The 24,228-nt window shown below is 41.1% G+C and overlaps 2 protein-coding genes across 2 annotated transcripts in view; one reads left to right on the top strand and one right to left on the bottom strand.

Annotated features, from left to right (window-relative positions):
* LOC131693957 (uncharacterized) overlaps window positions 1–19,087 on the top strand; it is a 324,164-nt gene extending 305,077 nt beyond the window's left edge. The window contains exons 3-7 of the mRNA XM_058982257.1: window positions 3,468–3,667; window positions 4,846–4,984; window positions 14,433–14,638; window positions 14,697–15,678; window positions 15,744–19,087. Of these exons, the coding sequence (XP_058838240.1) occupies window positions 3,468–3,667; window positions 4,846–4,984; window positions 14,433–14,638; window positions 14,697–15,678; window positions 15,744–18,064 (3,848 nt within the window). The 3' untranslated portion in view covers window positions 18,065–19,087. The remainder of the gene's footprint in view (window positions 1–3,467; window positions 3,668–4,845; window positions 4,985–14,432; window positions 14,639–14,696; window positions 15,679–15,743) is intronic.
* A 68-nt stretch (window positions 19,088–19,155) lies between these two features.
* Window positions 19,156–19,721, bottom strand: LOC131693564 (calmodulin-beta-like). The gene has a single exon (XM_058981485.1). It carries the CDS (start codon window positions 19,603–19,605, stop codon window positions 19,156–19,158), a length of 450 nt encoding a protein of 149 aa, XP_058837468.1. The 5' UTR covers window positions 19,606–19,721.
* Between the last annotated feature and the right edge of the window lie 4,507 nt (window positions 19,722–24,228).

The raw sequence follows: 24,228 nt of genomic DNA, 5'->3' as shown, positions 1-24,228 counted from the left end.
GATATAGAAAACTTTCCATCACTACTACATGTTGTACTGTACAGGAACGTGTTGGATTGTCGTTGGCGTGACTCATTCGGTTCAGTCCAAGAAGTCCTCAATCTCAGAGTAATGGGGCAAAGAGCGCAATTTCCAGATAAGTGCTCAAAAACGACCAAGTTGAGTGAGACAGTCTATCGTAAACTTAATAAAATGTATAAAAATTTCACTTCAAATTTTCCAACATCGAGCAGTTCGTGGCACAAATCGGCTGCCTAGTTACTGATACATCAACTAACGTTGCGACCATTACTGTTGAAGGAATCGTTAAAATCACCACAGAAAACGATTTTGGAGTTACCGGAGCGAAGAATAATTCAGGAGCTACAGACAAATGCTGGTCGACCACGTTTACTGCTTATTTGATGGCGTCGTTCCAAAGGGACTTGCTGCTGAATTGATGTAGAAATTTTCAGATGTGATTTGAGCAAACCTTCCCAATGCAGACAGAGCTGATATAAATTCATTTAATTATAATACAATGATAATCAAGCATCGGTGTAACAGGCACACTATATTTTTAGTTAGCGTTGCTTAGTAATAAAGAGTTCAATTTAACAATTTTCAGAATTTTTTAAATTTGACTGACTGAATCGAAAATGATAGGTTTATTCCAGTACTAAGAAAACTGGAAGCACTTCGGAGCAAACTAGAGAAAAAAGTTCCTGTATCTCTTTCATCTTCTTTCTGAGCAACAAGAAGCGTGTACTAGAACATACCTAATCTAATCTCCCTTATCGCAGGTGAGCAGATATAGAACGTTATACAAACGTTAAGCGGACTTGTTCAATACGTGCGCGTTGGTCGTAATAGTAAACAACGTTTTGTTTGTGTAAAATTCAGTTACGTGTTTAAATTCAGCTTAGTGAACTTTAAAGTTGGAAGCATCTGGATTCGATTTTCTAACCAAAATCTTGACCATTCCCAAAGATAAGAAACCCTATAGTTTAAAATCCAAAGCTTGAACTTAAACTTATGCGACCACTGCATTTTCGATCGGGACTAGCTGAAATTTCACTGAGAAGGAATAGATGGTAAGCCTGGGAATAACAAATTATTCTTCAATGTACAACTCCTTGTAATCTCAACTTGTTTAGTGATCAATTCAGGCGTCGGTCAGGGCCGAAAATAGATCGCAGCAGGAAGGGGAAGGAATGTTAGTGCGTCCCTTGTTTTTGCTAGAAGGAGATAGATTTTTAGTAAGGAAAGGGATTCGATTCAAAATGGCGCTGGAGCTCGAGCGTGCTTTAAGTGTTTGGAGGTCTAATTTAAGATTTTCGATTGATGGTAGTTTGGTGAAGTTTTGCTGGGTTTCGATTATCAAATTTCGATGCGTACAGACGAACCTGCCCAGAGGCCGTGTGGTATCCAGCCAAGAATTGAGCCCATGTCGTAGGAGGCGACTGAAGTTAGGGTGTAGTTCCATGCCGAGGGCTTTATGGCTGGAGGGTCTAAAATATATATGTCACTCGCGCACGGAGCATTTTCGGTTTGTCCTTACTGTGTTATGCGAATGTCTGACACAGTGGACCATTGCATTCTTCGCAAATCGTGGGAATCAAATGATCGTGTCCCATTTAAACCTGGTATGGCTCGCTATATGCGTTAACATCTCAACTTGCTTGGTGTCCTCTAGTTATTGTGCTACATATGTTGGAAATGAAATGTACAGTTTTGTAATAAAAAATGGTTAGAATAGCACAAATCAATCTCCAGCATAAACGTACAGCAACTATGAATCTATCTCGACTTATGCAAGTAGGTAAAGCTTCTATATAATTGGTTCAAGAACCGTATTTCCATAAAGGAAACTTCTATTTTGGAAAGTTACTTAACACTGCCTTAATTGCTTACAACTATACAGGCATAACTAACTCACGTGAAATGCCTCGATCTTGCATTCTTGCACATAAGACTATTGACGCGTGTCTCATATCTGAGCTCACAACTCGCGATATCTGTGTTGTAACAGTTACACTGACAAGAACGTTAAATTAGTTAAATATCCACATCAGAAAATGCAACATACATATCGTTGTGGAAATCCTGGATCACTATGCTTCACGATGTTGTTTACAACATTGAGAAGGCCTTTTCGATCAAGCAATCTAGCTTGGGTGTGTTCCTAGATATTGACGGTACTTTTGACAATTCGTCCTTCCAGTCTATTCTGGAAGCGACGTGCAGTCATGGGGTATCTGCATATATCTCGGATGGGATAATTCTTTGCTCGTCGCTAAGACAAGCAGAGATACGGAAGTTGAGTATTTGCGGTCCTCAGGGTGGCATTCTATCACCTTTGTTATGGAAGCTGGTTGCCGATGGCTTGTTTAAGAAACTCACTGAGCTCAGATTTCCCACCTACGGGTTTGCTGACGATTACCAAATTCTAATTCCTGGACTTTGCATCGGAACAATCTTATTGACTTAATACAACAAGCATTAAGAGTTGTCGAACACTGGTGTGGACAAGTTAAATTCAGTCAACCCAAACAAAACTTCAATGGTTCTTTTCACGAAGAAGTGAATAATAACCGGGGTTCGACCCTTGCAGTTCTTTGATTCTAAGCTACTGGGTGCAGATCAAGTCAAATATGTTGGAGTTATATTGGATTCCGAACTGAATTGGTCTGCTCACATTTAGTTCAGAGTCAAGAAAGCGTGCATAGCGTTCGGACAGACAAACTTTTGGAAAGAGCTGGGCTCTCAAACCTAAATACATCTATTGGATTTACACGACAATTTTACGACAATACGACATGGAAACAGGAACCCAGTGGATCAATTCTGGACTTTTACAGCCAGATGCTACATGACCTCTAGGCAGGTTTTGTCCGAAACAAGATAAGAGTGATCATCATCATCCAGTGATAGTGACACCAGCCCCTCCTATAGTTTAAAATCTGTAACACTTTAATAAAAAAAACACTTCCGGTTTTCGTTGTTTTGGACCATGAACGATCCGTTATCGATATCGATGTAATCGGGCCCCAGCTAGCGCAGCCATAATATCGATAACTGACGCATGCCGTACTGCGATCGTATGCTTTGGCGTCACTTCTCAACATTACAGCAGTACATATAGTGGATCAGCAAAGTGCAATATCGCTTTCGTTAACTGATTGATTTGATAATTGGCCGAAACGAGCCGCATAAGGTTCAACGCCGGCCTACAATGATGCATACCGTACGGGAGCGATTCACCGATCCACTGGTACGCGGCACGGTTTCGGCTTATTGAAACTCAATAACGATAATTAGGCACTTAAAAATTAAACTTGCATCGTCTGCGAGTTAATAAAAATTTTCCATGCAGGATGATACAAACCGATTGGTAGCTTGGAATATTTCGAATAATGAGCCAGCGTTTATTAATTGGTATAATTATTAATTTCGATTTTGTTTTCCCATTCTCGTTTCTCACCCAGAATCTCAACTTGTCCCAGAAGACCTCGAGAGCAAGAAAGATGAATACGCGTTCGATAATCCGGCATTCAAAACGGGCGAAGGAAACGGCGGTAGTGGCGGCATCGCCAAAGCCAACTCTCCATTGGATCCCAGCTGGACCTCATCTGCTAAGCAGAACAGCCTCGACAAGCGGAAAACTGTGGATGATAGTTGCATTAACGTGAGTATTCCTCTGATATCACTTGCTAGTTAATCTGTTAACGGTGATGGTTACGGTTGTCGAAGTTTCAGAGAATAATCAGCTACCTCTCAATGATTTCATTAAAGTGAGGCAATATGAGCACCTCAAAGGCTGAAGGTCAATATATTTTTAACAAAACAAGCAAATAACTCCAAACTTCTTTCTGTTAATAAAATATATTCTTCACATTCAGTTATCGAACGCACTGGAGCATTTTCAAAATGTTTTCAAATAATCATTGTATGTAGTGACCGACTTTTGGCTTACTATTTTATCAATTTTAGCAATATAAGCAATCTTGAGGGGCGCAGCAAAGTTATATGTTATAACGAAATTTAAAATTAATTTCGCGATTTTTTTTTAGAATATTATTTATTATTGATTTAGTGATATATTTTGCTAACGAAAGAAAGTCTTATAACAGTTTTTCGGAACTTTTAGTTTCAAAATTCAATTTTGTTTAAATTATATTTTTGAATACTTTTCAAGAGCAATTAATATTCTTCATCATTCAGAGTACTTACAGGTATAAAACGTTCATATAAAGGTAGCTTTTTGGAATTGAATTCATAAACTCATATTTTTTGCGTGGTGTTCATTTTGCCTCATGTTGTACAGTTATTTTTCCAGACTTCTTGTAGAAAGTACGAAGCCTTGGTAAATTATTTTTATATTTGAAATAGTTAGTGGTAACATATTCTTGAGTAATATGAATTTTACTATTACCGTACGTATACGTCAGATTCTTAGAAAACAGAGGTGTTCAACTCGACCCACATATCGATATTGCCTCACTTCCCCATACTTGAATAACATTGTTTCAACCTTACCTGGGTTCCGTTCTATTAGCAAGAAAAAATCCAATCCAGGTTTATTTTTTAACTTGTCTAAACTCGATTGAAAATCAATAACCTTCACTCAATCATAAATTTGAATCTGTCTTTTCGAACACAACTTAACCGTATTTTGTGCACACTTCCGCCATCGATTTCACTGATTTATTTGCACTTTCAAACCGAACTTCGTCATAAAACAAGTTTCAGTCAAAACATCCGATATATTTATATAATAACAACCTGTTTGCGTGTTCATCGTCAATCATCGATTTTATTAGTCAGTTGATGCGTTCATCACCCACCAATCTTCTCCCTCCACAGAGCACCACACCGCGGCTAGTGTCCTTGCGCGGGTCAGACTTCACCGGTCTGGGAGTGGAAGTGTACGGTGGCCTCAAGGAGGGCATTTTCGTGAAGAAAGTCATGCCCCAGGGCCCAGCAGCTGGTTTCGTAAACACAGGTAAGTTCGCAGCGTTTTAGCAAGTTTTCTTACGTATCGAATGTCTTCGGGCGTTGTTCGAATTCGATAGTCAACACACTGGATTAACTTGAAGTACGGTACGCCACCTGCTCAATGGTATAGTCACTTATCAAATTAATAATAAACGACACCATTCCAAACATGCTTCGCTGCGGTAGATTCGCGAAATCGTGGATTCCATTTTGGAAATCATTGAAAAGGAATTGATATATTATTATTGGTCAGAGATGTCTCATAAGAGTGGCTCGTGGTTGAATGAAAAAAATAGAAAAATATCCTATAAAGGCGATGATTGCTTCTAGGATTGTCACATTGCATTTTACGTTTGTATGAAAATTAGGATGAGTAAATGCATGTTGTTTGCATCTCTGATCATACAGATCGTGATTTCACTCAAATTGAAATACTAAGGTAAGAGCAGAGCCGTTTTACGCATGGGAACTAGAGTGACAAGAAAAAAAAATTATCCCTATCGGCCCACCCCTGAGTCGATTACTAGTCCCACCAGGAGAACTTCCTCTAAATTTGAAGCAAACCGGACAAGTCTAGCTACTGGACCAACGTTCCCGGAGTTTGTATGGGATTTTTCGACAATTTACACGGAGAATACCCAATAGCTTGCATTTGCGCCGCTATGTGGCACTGTATGCATCGTACTATCACTGTAAGTGAAAATAAGAAAGATAATTTAATTGTCTACAACTTTGTCGAAGGCTGCTAGTCAATCCGGCTTTGTTAAAAGAAGTTATTAAACTTTTAACGAAGTGATGTCTGAGTCAATTTTGCATGGGGCCTAGCAGTGCTTGGTGTATCGGTACTCGATGCCCACCAACTACACATTTTAGTGAATTAATGGTTAGTTTTAGCTGAATAGCTTGTTCAGAAGAATTGTAGTACATTATACAAGTTATATTTTCGTTAGAAAATTTTAGTTCCTCCTGTGACCGCATAGAGAGCGCCAACACTAACTTTTAAACAGAGAGAGATAGAAATTAGGTGTCTTCTACTAAGTTGTAGAAGAGGTATTTTTCAGTGATTCTTCCGAACATTCCGATATTCTATCTCTCTTCTATGAAAAGTTAGTGTTGGCGCCCTCTATGCGTTCACGGGTGAAACTAAATTTTTCTAACCAAAACATAACTCGTATCAGGTACTACAATTCTTCTGAACATACTATTCAGCTAAATCTAACCATTATCTCACAAAAATGTATAGTTAGTGGGAATTGAGTATCGCTACACAACCATGCACTGCTAGGCCCCAAGCAAAACTGACTCAGACATCACTTCGTTAAAAGTACAATAACTTCTTTTAACGGAGCCCGATCGACTAGCGGTCTTCGACAAAGTTGTAAACAATTAAATTATCGTTCTTATTTTCACTTAGTCATAATGAACTACAAATTAACAAAATTACATACAAGGTATACAGCATTTCAATAACATTACAGAAATGTTTTCACATAATCTTATAAGCTAAGTCAATCTCCTAAGTCTATTCTTGAAAACAAAACACTAGAAACATAAAAATCGAAATGGTCATACACACTATTGAAAACATTACACATCGCCCTTATGGGTTCGTTCTGACCGTACTCGGTGCGCTGAAAGTCTAGTCTTAAAAAGTTACGTGATCTAAGGTTTCTGGGGGGTACGTTAATGTTGATTTGTGAGAGAATATCTGGGGCATCCATTTGGCCAGTCAATATTTTCCCAACAAATATCGCTCTGGATGTATTTCGCCTTTTTGCCAGAGTTTCCATATCGAGCAGACGACAGCGATCAATGTATGGTGGTAGCTCTGTTGGGTTACGCCACGGCAAATTTCTAAGAGCAAAGCGGAGGAATCTTGCTTGTACTGCTTCAATTCTGTTAGTCCAAATGCTCGTATAAGGACACCAAATGGCTGCGGAAGCTTCCAGGACAGACCGAACAAGTGAAAAATACAATGCCCGCAGACAATATGGATCAGTAAACTCGTTGGCGATTCTTATTATGAAGCCAAGGTTTCTATTTCCCTGTGCTATAACGTGAGAGTAATGGTTTCTGAATGTCAGTTGCGAGTCCAGGAGTACACCAAGGTCTCTGATAACTGACACTCTCTCTAGCAATTGGCCGGCGATGTTGTAGCTCCAGAGAATTGGATTTTTTCTGCGCGTGAAAGATATTATAGAGCATTTGGACACACTGAGAGCCAACAAGTTGCGATTACACCAGTTACAGAAAGCATCTAGATGTCGCTGAAGTTCGATGCAGTCCTCTATTGACCGCACAATGAGAAAGAGTTTGAGATCATCAGCATATATGAGTTTGCACCCTGGGGGTATAACATAGCAGACGTCGTTGAAGAATAAAGAAAAAAGCAACGGTCCGAGATTGCTCCCTTGAGGTACACCCGACAAGTTGATGAAGCTATATGACACGTTACTTCCTAATTTCACAGACAGAGAACGATCTACGAGATATGATTTAAGCCATCCTGTAAAATTTGATGGAGCACCCAGAGCCAGAAGAAGAGAGTGGTCTACACGATCGAAGGCAGCTTTAAGATCAGTGTATATAGTGTCTACTTGTGATCCATCTTCGATGTTTTTAATACAGTACGATGTAAATTGGGCTAGATTGGTGGTTGTTGACCTGCCTGCAAAAAAACCATGTTGGTCCTTCGATATGTATGCTTTGGTCTCACGAAAGAGCATATTTCCTACTAGGATCTCAAACAACTTTGATCCAGCGCAGAGCGAGGTTATACCACGATAGTTCGCAACATTTTGCTTATCACCTTTTTTAAAAACGGGAAACATTACTGATTTTTTCCAACACATGGGAAACACTGATTGCGACAGTGATTGGTTGAAGATTAGTCGAAAAGGTGTACACAATGCGCTTGCGCATTTTTTCAGTATAATGGAAGGAATCCCATCTGACCCCACCGATGTAGATGACTTTATCTTGCTTATGGCAGCCATAATGTCTTCGTCAGTAAATTGAATGTTTCCAAAATTGATTACATCGCGAGGGATATCTTGAAGGCTACAGTCCACCTGAGTTGAGCTAGCCGATTCATTTTTAAACACACTCGAGAAATGTTTTGCGAACAAATTACAGATACCGCTGGGAGTATTGGACGTTTCACCTGCGAGGAACATACTGGAAGGAAGCCCATTTTCTTTACGCTTCCCATTCACAAAAGATCAAAACTGTTTTGGGTTTCGTTTTAGGTTCGATTGGGTTTGTGCTACGTGTCTTGAGTAGAGGAAGCGGTTATATGTTTTGTAGCTGTTACTGGCTATAGTGAACTCCCTTTTTGTGATTGGGTTTCTTCGAATAGTGTAATGTCGAAGCGCAGCAGCTCGCAATCTTTTCAGTTTACGTAGCCGGTTGTTGGACCATGGTGGTTTTGTTCGGGGACGAGGTGCAGGCACATGTATACTGAAAAGTTGTTTTAACACCAGTGAGAGTTTTTCTACGGCAGCATCTACATCGATCGCGAAATTCAAGAAAGTCTCCCAGTCGATTGTTTGTAGTGAGTTATGAAGCCTAGAGAAGTCAGTCTTCGAAAAGTTGAACTCCCTGACATCCTCCATCTCGTCATAGAGAACCAGCTGCGGACAAATCTGCGTTATCAGAAGTGGAGGATGATGTGCGTCTACAGCAACTAAAGGCTCAAGTGCCTCTGATACGGTACAGTTCATTGAAGCTTCTTCATTTATAAACAGGAGGTCCAGGATTCGATTTCGCCTATTATTCACTGTAGACATTTGTCGCATGTTCAGTACAGACATTCCGTCCAGTAAGATAGTACTCGCCCTCGAAAAGGTTGATTCAGAAGGGTCTGGGAAAGCATACCCGGAAGGAGTGCTCTTCCAAAGAAGTCCAGGCTGGTTGTAATCACCAAATAGTAGATGTGCCGTGTTGGGTTCAATGGAAGTTGCAATGTCAAGTGCGGAGTCTATGTGCTTCTGAATAATTTCTACATCACTTGCGGAATCGGGGGGAATATATACAACACCGACACAGAGATTAGTATAGGGGCCACGGATATTTACCCAGAGTTGTTCGAGATTGTGAGTGTCATTTTTGTGTTTGGATGAGAGTCGGTTGGAAACTGCAATGAGCACCCCACCACCACGTTTCTTCCCTGCACTATTAGGATCGCGATCGTTACGATATACAGAGTACCTTGAGCCAAATAATTGGAGCGAGTTGATTTGATCATTCAGCCACGTTTCGGTCAGAACAATAACATCATGATCAACATCCGAAGCAGCGACGAACAGCTCATCAATTTTTGTGCGTAGCCCTCTCACGTTCTGATAGTAGATTTTAAGATGTCCCTGCAAGTTTTGTCCTGACGGTTGAACGGTGGTAGATCGAGTGATTGTGGAAGCAAATGCCTGTAAATGGGGTGGGCTTTCAACGGGGGCAGCATCTGTATGTCCTACTTCGGAAGGACATATACATTCATTGTATTTACCTGAGGAAACGGATACAGGAATTCCATGTCCTTCGAGTTGGTCTGACTTGTTTAGAGCGTTGTTATCTGACCGGAAAAGGTTGATGTCGTGTCCTTCAAGTTCTGTGGTAGACGGGTGGGTGTCGGTGATAGAGTTGACCTGATTACGTATGTTGGCAGGCTGCAATGGTGGATCAAACTCAGGGTGCGCAGTATCTCGAGTAGCTTCGGGAGGACATACACTGCTGGCCAATAAAATAGGTGTGTGGTAGATTATTTTGTTTTTCTCTCAATTACGCATACCAAGTTGCATCAGTCTCAATCACACCTACCGCACACAGAAGCCTTGGGATCTGTCAAGTTACTAGTGGGTTGTTGGCACAGATTATATTTGCAATCTTTGTCAAGATGCAAAACAAGACTACCGCAGGCTTTTTCGTGTGGTCAATATAATAGGTGTGTAAAATATATTAACGTGTTATTACTTTGCATTATTCCATTATACGTTTTATTTGGTGAAGTTTGAATTCTGCGTGTTAATAAATGTATTCAAATGTTGAATAAGTCAAAGATTTGTTATAGAATGGGTCGAGCATCTCACTGTACTCAAGTGGAACGAGTTTTGCTAAGAAATTTTGTTCAAGAAGATAAGACGTATAAATAAATCGCGAATACACTGCGGCGTTCCGAAAACTTCGTTACAAAGGCCTTAAAACCTTCGAAAAAAGGAAACACGCAAAAAACCCAAGAAAACATCTACAGCAGCTGACCATCGTATTGCAATTTTAGCGAAATCTGACCCATTCGCGTCATCCAAAACCAATTCAGCACAAATTGGAAAAGTGGCAGGTCCGAGAACAGTTCGCTGTAGGCCGTAAAATTTCAATCTTCCAGAAAGAATTACTAGGAAGGTTCCACTATTTCGAAGCCAAAGCCTTTGAAGAAAAATGCAATTTGCTTTTCAACAGCGTTAATGGGCCTGGTTCAGAAGGAATCATAAAATGGCGACATATCCTTCGGAGGGACGAATCAAAGGTAAACCTGTTTTCCTCCGATGCACAACGAAACGTTAAACGTCCAAAGTGCAAACAGTTTGATCTGCGACACACGCAAAATATGGTAAAGCACGGAGGCGAGAACAATGAGGTTTGGAGCTTGCTTCTCGTGGAATTGCGCAGGTCCTATTCTTCGCAACGCCACTATAATGGCAAGATTCGAATGCAAGGCTAAAGGATGGACATCCTGAAGGATGTCATGCAGTCCTATGCCAAAGATAACGTGCCTTTACATGACAGTTTCAGCAAGATATTGACCAAAAACACACATCGAAGTATGTAAAAGAATGATTTCGGGATAGTAAAGTGACTATAATTTCGGACCATGCCAATCTCCTGTCATCAATCCCGTAGAAAATTTACGGAATGTACTTAAAAAGAAGTTATTCGATCGAAATTTCACAAATAGGGATCGTTTCTAGGAAGTAGCTTAAAAGGAATGCTACCCTATATCAACGGAAACTTATCAGCGTTTGAATGACTCAATGCCAAGACAAATGGATAAAATTTGGTTGAATAAGGGAGTTTACACAGGTTACTAGTTGTTAAAAATGTTGAAGCCTAAAAATCATTGGATTTGAAAATTTTTATTGCAATGGATTACAATACACCTATTTCATTGACCAGGTACTTTTTTGGATTTCATGGAAAAGAAAGAGTTACGATAAAGCATAACATTTAATTTACAAATAAAAGTGTTCTTTTTCATTATCATGACTGTGCCTAACTATAAAATATTTGAATATAAAAATATTTTTAGAGAAAACTCAAAATTTCATGTATTTTTATCTCACACCTATTTTATTGACCAGCAGTGTATACCCTCTTTAGCTTTACCTGACCGGGAAAGGTCTCCGCCATAACATCCAAGTTCCATGGCAAACAGATGGGAGTCATAATACAATGCATACAGTGCCATCTAGCGGCAAAAATGCCAGATATTGGGTTTTCTACATGTAAATTGCCTTGATTTGCTTCAAATTTGGGCCAAGTACTCCTGGTGGGACTAGGAATCGACTCAGGGGTGGGCCGATTGAGTTTTCAAAAATTAATTATTTTTCTGGGCAGTCCAATGTGTACACTAGGCCAGAACCAGGAGCCTCGGGATGGTGAGCGACCCGAACATAGGATGAATATAAAAGATATATTTTAAAAAAAATGTTGCACTCAATCGTTTACAACTCTAAGCGTGTAGGTAACGATCGATCAGTATTCGAATTCGCACATTGCACCGTATCCGATGTGATCAGGATGTTGAAATAGCATCAGACAACAATACCTACACAAAGTTCGAAACACATCAAACAGAAGCGGTGACAAAACTTGTACAAGAAAACTGTACAGGAAGTGGACGAAGAAGTTGTCGAAATTTACAAAATATAATTTACAAATCCTTGTTTGGCAAGCGAACCGCGGGTGTGGCAAATATTCAGTTCTTCTTCATGACATCTCCGCCACCTTATGCAACCAAGTCTAAACAACTTTTCATACATGTTTGTATACAAAAACTCTAGAAATGTAACCCCGGAATATTCTTGTGCTGTTGAAATAAAATAAATTTAATTTTATAATTCAGTTTTGTTTTGCTAACTTCAAAATCTTAGTTTACTGACAGATGACATACGAAAATGCATCTTATGTTTGTATTCTATTCCGTTTTACATGACTGGCATGAAAGCATTTTTGATCAAATTTAAAAGAACTATTAAGGTATTGAACATTCTTTCGAATGGTAAAAATGCCAATTGTTGTTATTATTAAAATTTCTTTTCCATCGATCCCATTCCGTCAAAATAAAGGAATTTGAAAAAACGGCTATATAACAAAATACCATTTCACCAATAACTCGTGCTAAAAGAAACGATAGGTCAAGGAATGCGCACATCGAAAATGAATGAACCTCAAGGCGACTTGTGCGCATAGATTCAACAATAATATCGATTGATTTCAAAGGCGGCAATATGTGGCCATCTGTAAACGAGGAGGAGTATTGAATGGAAAAATGTGGCTTTTTGTAAAGTTGGAAATCGACTTGGTCCAGTTGCATCATATCAGAAACATCAAAAAGTTTAGAGCAACACTGAGCAATGTAACTGTTCTAAGTCCCGCAGTCTAAGTTGTGTAATGTCAGAACAGTTGTAGTGGTATAATCAAAGGAATCCTCGGAATTGTTATTGTTTGTGTCGTGTTTATCCCTTAAAAATCAAGATTTATGCGTTGTTGATGAGCTAAGTACTCTAAAAACAATTTCTAAATTACGCGCGAAATTCCGTGTGAAATTCTGTGCCAAATTCAGCGCGAAATTCAGTGCGAAATTTTGCGCAAAATTCCGTGCGAAATTCCTTGCGAGATTCCGTGCGAAATTTCGTGCAATTTTCCATGTGGAATTGTGTGCAAAATTCCGTGCGAAATTTCGCGCGATCTTCCTTACAAAACTCTATGCGTCAATTTTATGCGAAATTTCGTGCGAAATTCCGTGTGAAATTTTGTGCGAAATTCCGTGCAAAATTCAGTGCGACATTCCTTGCGAAATTTCGAGCGAAATTCTGTTCGAATTTTCGCACGAATTCCGTGATAAATTCCGCGCTAAATTCAGTGTGAAATCCCACGCGTAATTCGTAAATTGGTTTGGATAAGATCGATTCACCCATTGTTGAGAAATACGAATGAGAGTTTGTCCATTACATACACACACAGACAAATCGTCGAGCTGAGTCGATTGGTATATAAGACTCGGACCTCCGGGCCTCGGAAAGAAACTTGAAAGTTTGAGCGATATCTATACATTTCTTTTATAAGAAATGTAAAACGGAAAAATAACGATTTTTATGACTCAAAAGTCTTTTTCGATTTTTTCTCAAGAATGTCGCAATAATAGTCATTTGCTTCTTTCACATAGGTATGTCATGAAATTGGGCAAAAAATGTTCAACATTAACAAATTATTCGCAGCGATATTTCTGTTTTCGATCCAAAAAAAATGTCTGATTGAAATTGCCCTAATCAAAAAGTTGCATTTTTATCAAAATTAAATAACAAAAAATACTTTCTGAAATGTGAACAAAGTTCCCCCTTTTCACGATACTTGGTAATGATGATATTTCTGGAACACCCCACAAAACTTTTCCCACTTTTTCTTCAAACCCTTGTACATTATTGGCACTTGATATAAATCCACTTACAAAGATCATATCCGATTGGCGATCAACCAGGCTATACGCTTTGCACGGCCACGAAAGGTTATCGGAATTTGGGGCCGTAAGCTGCTTTTGTCAGCAGCATCAATTCGATCACCACGTCCGCTCAAAACCCCCTATGGCATCGTCTTTGCTCACTTTTCAATGCCAAACCGCATAATAGCCAAGCCAATCAAACAAGTTTTGTACGCCAATAACTACTCACCCGTTATACAAAAGGTACGGTTAGATTGGAACACGTGCACCCTCAGAATGTAGGTATAGATTTACCTAGCTGCAAAGACATGTGGTCTCTCCTTGTGACCGCTGAGCGTTTTTACTCTTACCTAGCATTAGGTTTTACTATGTACGAACGGCCAGAGGAAAAAAACGTAAACTGACACGTACGAATAATAATAGCAATCAGCGTGTCAAGACGTAGGTATGCTTTCAGATCGCTTGGTGATCTCTAGGGCAGCATAATTTACTATCCTGCACATAACTCGAGTGTGTAGGCTGGGAATGGGCAATAGGATGGATGCATGATTCAACTCACATTGAATGGGAGCAAAAAATAACCGTAATGATTTTCGCACTGCATATCTATTTGCTCTTTTTTATTCAAAGCTACCTCTGCTCCAAATCTTTCACTTTAAATAATTGTAGTTTTTATGATCTCTACACTTATGATCTATGCAAATTTAGGAAACTATCACCAACTTTTATTTTCTATCCTATTCAGGTGACAGAATTACCAGCATCACCATAGATTTCCGTCACATTGCCCTGGAGGATGCAATGACAATCCTCAGCTATGCCTCCCCGTACAATGTGCAGCTAGAGCTGGTAAGTGGCGAGAAAAATCCACAGACACAGAGCCCCAAACCAGGACATCAGCCTCTTTCTCATCCACTGGTACGATCTAGTAGTCAGTCAGATATGAACACGGTAAGATTCGCACCGATCCTCGTGCATACATTAGTAATAGTTTAAACTTTTTCTTCAGATTGAACGTAACTCCCGCAAAAAACTTTTCCCCGGAGAGGATGCCAGCTCTTCGCTCAAAATGGAACAGCATTCTGGTCCACCCAGTCTGAACAAGGTGCTACCAACCGTGCATAAGGAAAACGAAAAGGAACCGAAGAAGCACTCCTTCAAGCAGCAGATGAAGGAGATGATCGAGGAAAAGTTTCAATCGCGCCACGCCGACGTTGAGCGCAAGGACTCGAGCGTAGAAGGCAAGAAGGGGCACAAATTCGGCATCCGGGTCTTCCCTCCATCAATGAATGATAAACTATTCGGTAGAAGTCCAACCAAAATTCAGGCGGACAATGAAAACAACAGCAACATCGAGAAGAAAGAATCCGAACAGAAGAAAGAGAAATCCCCTTCTCCTCCGGTTGTGAAGAAACGAACCAAGGAACCAAAAATCATTCCCGATGTGGTAGTAATCGAAACTGCGATGGTCGACACGTCCACCAAGCCTAGTGAATTTGAACGTCAGAATAGTTTGACCTCCAGTGGAATCAAGCGTGATGCAGCTGGAATTCCGCAGGAAATGCCCGGATTCATGATGCAAGCTGCAAATGCTGCGAAGGACAATCGTAAGTCGATAAGTGTCGATGCTGATAACAAACGAAAGGGAAAGGCTCCCAGACCACCACAGAATGAATCGGAGATGGACGACAGCACTGTTACCACGTACACTAATCTGAGCATAGACGTTACCGATGCGGCAACAAACGGCAACCGAATGATGAATGGAACATTGGAAATTGTTTCCGAAGGAGAAACTGAAGATATCAAATTTAAGGCCAGTGATCGTATGAATTTTTCGGATAACTTTGCTGAAGAGGTGCTGAATTGTACCATCGAAAGTATTTCCGGAATGGATAAGTTTGAGGAGGAGGGACCAAGCAACAGCTCAACGCCGAAGAGCGAACGCAAGAAAAGTTCCCGGACGGAGAGCATGACGCATGATGACCATGGTACGCTATTTTTAGGTGTAAACCCTATCATAAACAATCATTCATACATTTTTATTCAATTACAGATTCTGACGTCGAACAAACCCCTTCGAGCAACAAAATCGAGCTAGATTCCAGTGACATCACTGTACATCAGAGTTCTCCGAGTCCGACTAGCAGCGAGGAGTTGATGGAAGACAGTAACCGACGAACGGCAAGCCTTGGTGATTTGTCTAAATTGGAAACCCAGAAGTCAAACCCCGGCAGTAACAGCAACACGCTGGAACGGGCTCAAAGCTTGGAAATAACAGGAGATGCGGTTACAGTCGTCGGAAATGGAGCCGTAGTGGTTGGCACCACATCAACGGGGAACAAAAAACGTAAATCATCCGTTGAAGGACAAGTTCCGGTAGAACCTAAGGAACCCAAACTGACGGTGACCGGCGTTATGGATGGACTGAACTCATTGCAAAGGCTTAAGGGGGCTTCCGCTTGGGGTAACCTAGAGGATGCCATAAATTCCGGAGAGTTGTTGAACAGCTCTTCGGAATGTGAATTGAAGATATCGACAGAAGATTTGTCCGAGAAAGGTGTCACCGTCGTAAGAAATTGTTTCGATCAAGACCCGATGATGCAAATGGTAACTACAGTAGTTCAAATGGTAAATGGCGCAACCATGATTAACGGCAATACCGTGCTACCGATGGACATGGATCAGCAACCACAGCAGAAAGAGGATCGAATCGAAAGTGTAACGGTTATGGATAAAATCGCGCCTGCCGTAATTGTTGCGGAAGAACGCAAGATCGAGAAGGATATCGAAAGGGAACACATTTCGCTGACCTCCATCAATATGGACTACAATGGCACATATCCATCTGAGCCTGATCATTCCATGAACAAAACGGACCATGTAAAGATTGCCAACTACGACACAAACATTCCTGATGACTTGAAGGTATCGCGATATCCATTTGGAAGCTTGGAACGACCCAAATCGGATGTACTGAAGAAACTTCTTGGACAAAAAGAAGAATTGGAGAATACACCATCTGTATTCATCTCCGGCGATAGCGACTCCAATAAGATCACGATTGAAAATAACTACCACGACGTTGGGGAGCCGATCAGTTTGACTTTGATTAACAACACAGAAGTACATCCTGTAGAAAACGAACTAACCGAGAGCAGCCAAGCTTCGCCAGTGTTTTCCAGCAATACGAATGGAATCAGCAGCATCAACATCTCGTCGTTGGAGGTAGATTTGACCAAGTCACTGAACAGCAAGCCGTTCACCGTTGCCCCCAAATTTTCCCTCGATAATATCGTCACTATTTCGACCGAATCTTCCCAACCGTCATCCATAATTTTGATAGACGACGAAAAGCTAGATTTCAGTCTTCAGACTCTAGACGATTTCGAAGATAGTATTGAAAACACGAATACGACAGTACCTCATAACAATTTCGCCTCCGAGATGAATAAAACGATCATTGAAACGTGCCAATCTGTCCCGGAGAAAGCAATCGTCCCAAACAGTTTTGTCACTGAAATTACTGTAAAGACACCCGAGTCAGAACAAAATGGAAAGCTGGAAGAAGCCCCGAAAGTGACAAAGAAACCACCAAAACCAGAAAAACCGACAACTCCACCTTCCCGAATCCCGGTTGAACGACGAATGTCAAGCGAACATAGCTACATCCCACGCAATACCGAAATCAAGTTTACCACCTCAACCTACGACTCAGGCAAAAGTCATGAAAAACGCCCACTAGGAATCGATCAAATCCGGTCCAATTTCGAACGAAGTAACTCCAAGCCAGACGTTCGCTCGTTTGAGCGCAGCAACTCAAAGACTGACGTTCGCCCATTCGAACGCAGCAACTCGAAACCGGATGTGCGTCCCTTCGAACGCAGCAATTCCAAGCCCGACGTTCGTCCCTTCGAGCGCAGCAATTCCAAGCCCGACGTTCGTCCCTTCGAGCGCAGCAATTCCAAGCCCGACGTTCGTCCCTTCGAACGCAGCAATTCCAAAACCGACGTCCGTTCCGTGTTGGAACGCAGCAATTCCAAAACCGAAATCCCAGTCCTGATACGACGAACTTCGATCCCCTCGATTAACCTTCACAGCTCGAGCTTAGTCAACTCCAGCCCGCAGGCGACTACGAACGGCAATGGTAACGGAAACGGCACCAAAGCGAGTCCATCGCGCATCCCAGTGTTCAATTCTACCAGTAAACTGAACAATGGTCACGACAGTCCCCGATCACCTCCACCGTTCGCACACAATAATAACAATAACAATGGAAGCTTCAACAATAATCACATTAGCAATAAGGTTTCCGTTAGCATTACCTCAATCAAGAACCAATCGAAACATCCAAGCGGCAAGTTCACCGGTAACTAAGCGGTTACTCACGCTTGCTGTACTCTACGGTTGCGACTAACCAGTTTGTTATTTCATTTCTTATGGTGCAATTGAGAATGTATGTGTCTGAGATTTCTGTGGGACTACGATTAAGTATCGACGCGTAAGCATATTTTTTTGAATTTAATTCAAAGTAACCGTGAAAGCTGTACGCACACGAGGCGACAGGACAGACGCTACAAAAAATATTCACTATGGATTTTGTTCTACCTATTCCAACGATATTTCTGTTATCGCGTAGAAATAGCTGAACAAAATGCATAGTGAATATTTTGTGTAGCGTGTGTCCTGTCGCCTCGTGTGCGTGCAGCTGAAGTAACACCAAGATCACTACGTAGAACAATCACGCGAGGGAATTATATTTAGGATACTGCGGACTGTTGAACTGCACGAATTTACGGCATGTCTTCCATGAATACCAGATACTTTCTTAAGCTTGTTGGAGTGGTGTTGCAAAGCAAACATGTGTAGGTTTTTGTACCCGTCAATAATTTGGCAGTCTGAAGACCCATTTAGTACACTGATTAACTTTACCCGCAGTGTCCACCAATTGTATCTATTCTTTAGGATTTAAGCGCAAGCAGGAATGTAAATGTGTTATAACCAGAAATTATTTCGAGTAACCGAATCGCTAGGAACAGCGGAAATGTTTGGCCATATTTACTTCGTATACACTTTTTATATGTGCATGTAAAAATAAATTTATTGAAACGTGTTGCACCACCAGTTGCAGAAAGCGTATCTAGTTGTAAGCTAACGAACGCAGCAGTTTAAATGTTTGTTTGGCCTGGTAATTAATTTTTAACGGTGAAGAACAATCAACTGTACCATCTTTTCATACAAAAAACGATAATCTCTGAAAAGAGCTCCGCCCACATGACAAACAATAAAGAATTTATGAGAAGCAATAATTCAGTAACCTAAAAAATCAAGATTTAAACCATGTTGTAGGCTAACATTATTTTATTTTTTATATTTTAGTAATAAAACCATTAATTCTTACCAGTTGTATCCTTTCATGCTTCGAAAATTTAACATAAAAACAGCAGGATTAATAATCTGAAAAGCTTTTATTTTGTTAACATAATAATAAACTCTTCATAATTTATTTTGCCATCTTTGTCAATATCCGCTTCATCCAACAAGTCCGCCAGCTCCTCATCGGACAGTCGTTCGCCGAAGTTCTTCATAACTGCCGATAGCTCGTCAACCGTCAGAAAACCGTCGCCATCCTTGTCGAAAATTTTGAAAGCCTCCCGCAGTTCATGATCGTTGGTATCTTCCCGCAGTTTTCGCCCCATTAGCACTAGAAATTCATTCACTTCTATGGTACCGCTTCCATCCAGATCGACCTCATGGATCATCTGTTCTATTTCCGCCTGCGATGGGTTCATTCCCAGTGCACGGACAACGTTACCCATCTCCGCTGTTGTGATCGAGCCATTTCCATCTTTATCGAACATTTCAAACATGTGACGAAATTGACGCTCCTGGTCTTCGGTTAGTGTGTGAGCGGACATTTTTCGGGAGGATTTATCACTTACAATTTTGATTTCACCATAAATATATGATTGAGTAGAGGACTTAAAACATAATTTTTGATATTTCCAATCTAATAGATTTCATGGCTTGCTTATTGTAGTCGTCGCTTTTGTATTACCGAAACCGGGGTTGATAAAGACAAATTGGAAGAAAAATTTAAATTACATTTCTTACAAAAGAAATGTATATAGGATTCGCTCAATCTTTGAAATCATGTTACAGTGGAATAAAACTTATTTGCTCTATGGTGGGTAATAAAGTTGGTAGTGCGCAATGGGCGCCGTGTAAAAAATATCGCTTCCACTTGTACACTGAACACTCCTCGATATTAGCCAAGTCCATTGCAGCTGAAAATTTGCTCTGCTTTACCGCTCCTAGCGGCTTAGTCAGAATATCTGCCACCATGGCCTCCGACGGACAGTATTACAGAACCACAATGCCTTTCGCTGCTAAATCCGTCGTGAAACACATATGGGTGTCCATATGCTTCGACCTCCGTGAGTACCGTTCCAGATCAACGAAATCAATGCAGCTCCTATTATCTTTAAACACTACAGTCGGTCCACGTTGCTTCTCTCCCATCTCTTCCAACAATCGCCTTAACCAAACAAGCTCTCTACAAGCCGCCAACAATAGTATATTCCGCATGCTTGAAAAGGATACACTAGTCTGTTTACGGCTTGCCCAACAAACAGTCGCCTGTCCTTTCTGATACAGATACCCGGTATTTGACTTGCGATCCGACGTATTGTAAGTAGGGGTTATGCCCACTACTCGGGTTCTTGTTTGCCCGGCGGACCCTTCTCTCAGGGCGGCCTAGGTGCTCCTACCGGAATTTTGGATTTTCATATACATAAACAAACAAAGGGGAAAACAAAACAAATAAATCTAAATTTACCGACTTTATTTTCACCAAATCTCCCTTGTGGCTCTTCGTTGTCGCAACTGATCCGCTACTGCTGATGCTGACAGGAAGGTGACGGTTTCATCCGACCGGCCGGGACTACAACGGCCGTCTTCCGATATCCGGCGACCCAACACCACAAAACCCTGAGCACCCGGACCACGGGCTAGCACTTTCGATGGGAATCTACCAACGCCGACGTAATTACCATCGCCTTCGGAGGACAAATCATCGCGAATCAGTAACCCATTTCTCACTTCGATGAATTTCGCGTCACGATTTGTTGTACCGGTATCATTTTCAGGATTCAGGAACCTGTATGCTTTCCTGGCATCACAATAGCCCACAAAGAGTAAACAATGAACCTTACCGACGGTTGTCACGGTAAAGATGGACACGTCTATCGATACCAGGACACATGTTAGTGAACTCGAGTGACTCGTAGTTATGCTGCTTAAGCTCGACCCTCATCAGCAGAAGACAAAAGTTAAGCCCGTAAGATATAAAGCCTGTTCTAATGACCCTGCCACTTCTAGTTTTCTGATCTGTTTACTTCACATCCTTGCTCTCACTTGAGTGCTATGGCTCTATTTTTCATAACTTTCCTACCCAGTATTTAATCATATTGTTTTATGCACATCGATGTATCGCACTTTTGCTTCAACAAGCACAACACAGTTTACCGGCTATAGTTGTCGATGAGGGTCATCAGGTAGCAGAACCATCCAGGCGTGATATTCTTCATTGGTCCGCACACGACCTTGAGGACTATATTGATAATTCGCTCAGCTCAGTTTTGTGCTTCTTTGGGAAATAATTTTCTGGGCATCTTACCTTGCAGGCAAAGTTCTCAAACTTGCCTTATTCCGCAATGCTACACCTTCAGGCCATTAGCAAGATCGTCTGCTCGGTTGCGATCCAGCACGACCAGATCCCGATGCCCAAAACGTCGATGCCAGGTATGCCGGCAGTTGTGCACCTCGGTACTCAACATAACCTGCTCTGCTACATTCAAGGCACATAAATTACCGCTAAGCTTCGCTGCCCATAAAAGCTTAAGAGTCCCATATTGAAAAACAGCAAGCCGAGAAAAACACTATTGAAGATTTACATTCTCATTGAGCCTTATGGGTGGGACAACCATGTTTTGGTATTTTTTTTTCGGTATTTTCATAACAAACCTGGTAATCTTATTTGTTCATTGTGATTCAGTGGTGATACAGAATACAATCCAACAGATATCTCATTTTCGTCAAAAATCCATATGGGACTCTTATGCTTTTATGGGCAGTTCGCCACAGCTACCACTTTTCCTTGCTCACTAACAACACTGCATCGATCAGTTCGGTTTCTCATCTCGCTCAGTCCAGACGCTAGAAATCGCTCCGCTGCTATAGCAGGGCAAGTAATCAAATTTAGCCACGCGCCGCTTGGTCTATTTGCAAAGGAAAAATTGTTTCCTTTTACCTAGTGTGTGTGAAACGTGAACAATGAGTGACAATACAAAGCAAGAGTATGTCCCGTTGCGGGCAAATTGTGTTGCTGTTGACTACTCGAAATGTACGGTAAGACCGTCAATTCGTGAAGTGGAGCAAATGTTGAAAGTGAACATGAAGCTCAACGTAGCAGAAGTTAAGGCGGTGCAATTCCATCATTTACGTTATGCGGTACTGATTATGTTCAAAAACATTAGTCAAGCAGAATCATTCGCTTCCCTGAACAACATGAAACACGTCGTCCAATGTAATGACATTTTATACAGTATCCTGACGTATCCGTTATCAAAAAATCGTCAAAATACGGAGAGGTGAATAGTGTTACGGAAGGCACTTGGAGGAACTTCTTCCCAGGATTCCGGAACGGCGTTCGTGTGGTGAGAATGCGCCCGACAAAACATATTCCCTCTTACTTGACTTTCACATCCACATCACCTCGAGGTGTTCAATATTCTCAACGAACACTAATCACGTACCCAGGGCAAATTCCTACATGCCAGTATAGTGATCAGCTCATACACCACGGAAAACATTGCGCAGAGACTGCTAAGCAAATTCCACCTGCTACGACCAAAATCGGTATACAATCATCGTATGCTGATCCCCAACCGGTTGTTAAACCAACGACTGCGGACCAGGCAGTAAACAACAGACGTCAGACGTCTGAAACACGTTTGGCAAACGTTTGTAGATGGCGCAGTGATCGATACAATGCAGTTAGAGTGCAGCTGTCAAACACGTATAGCAAACAGCTGTGCAGATGGCAATAGTGAAACACGGATTTCCAACGTTTATCAATTTGAAAGTTTACACAGGTTTTTGAAGAAATTTTGTTCTAGACAAAACGTCTGTTATCTGTGATTATACCAAATATCTCTAAACCAACAACCGCCACTAGCAATAAAGAATCAAATACCGATTACAAAGGATTTACAACAGCGACCCGTAAGTACAAGAAACAAACAAGAACATCAGACTGTGGACAACATGAATGCAGTACCGATGACGACATGGACGTGAACGAAAATACAAGAGAAGATGGACCAAGGTGCGGAAGACAATGCACCCCATTTTTCACCACCAAGAAAGAGGATCTCAACACGCAGCAGCAAGCTGTGTCAACAAGACCCGATGGACACATGAAAGTGAATGAATTGTATTTTTTTACATATTGTAAAAATCATAAAGGACCCATGGCTCAGTTATGCTAACGCATTGAGCCGTGTCAAATAAACAAGAAAAAAACACTGCATCGATTTCCATCGAATTCAACTTTCAGCCCCTTTTGTGCCAGCTTACGCACAGAAACTAGACCGCTGTCCAAATTGGGGATATACAGGACTTCTTTGAAAGGTATCACTACTAAATTTCCCTCACCATCGATGCATTTTACGGTACCTGTACCAATACCGGCAGACGTCGTTTCCAAACCATCAGCCAAAATTACTTTGATTCGTACCGCCTCATCCAACCCACTGAGACGTCCAAAAAATTGTTTCAAAATCGTTCAACACGGGTCCAACGATGGACGTTCGTTGAACGGTTATTTGGACGTCGTCCAAATTGATCCAACGAACGTCCTTCATTGGACTATTTGAAACCAACCGTTCTTAGAGGGAACTCACAAAAGAAACTTCGGTCGTTAATCATATGTCTGGAACAAGCACTATCGACAAACCGTTTAAGCTGAATCCCAATGCTTCCCTCTGAGACGTCCAAAAAATTGTTTCAAAATCGTTCAACACGGGTGCAATGATGGTCTTTCGTTGAACGGTTATTTGGACGTTTTCCAAATTGGTCCAACGAACGTCCTTCATTGGACGATTTTGAAACCAACCGTTCTTAGCGGGTTCGGTTATGGATGTGGCAAAAACAACATGCTGTAGGGGCGTTGCGTGCAAACTTGAATACAACGATGCATGCGAGGGTGATTTACAACGTATTATCATTTAACCCTTAAATGCACGCTGTTGCCATTTGGAAACATACCGAATTTTAGGAAAAAGCCTTAACAAGAAGTATACTGACGTTCTGCGCCCGATTGTCCCATGTTTCAAAACAGCGAACTGAGGAAAAAGCGATCAAAGTTGAACATTATGTTTGTTTTCGATGGGAAAACGGCTTTACAAATAAAACTGGAATCACAGAGAACAGACGTCCACCTTCAGCGTTCAACTTATGTAAAAATCTCTAACGGTTTC

Source organism: Topomyia yanbarensis, chromosome 3, assembly GCF_030247195.1.
Source record: "Topomyia yanbarensis strain Yona2022 chromosome 3, ASM3024719v1, whole genome shotgun sequence".
In the NCBI taxonomy this organism is placed as follows: Eukaryota; Metazoa; Arthropoda; class Insecta; order Diptera; family Culicidae; genus Topomyia; species Topomyia yanbarensis.
Note: the sequence above shows the minus strand (reverse complement) of the source record. Positions and strands in the feature narration are given on the sequence as shown.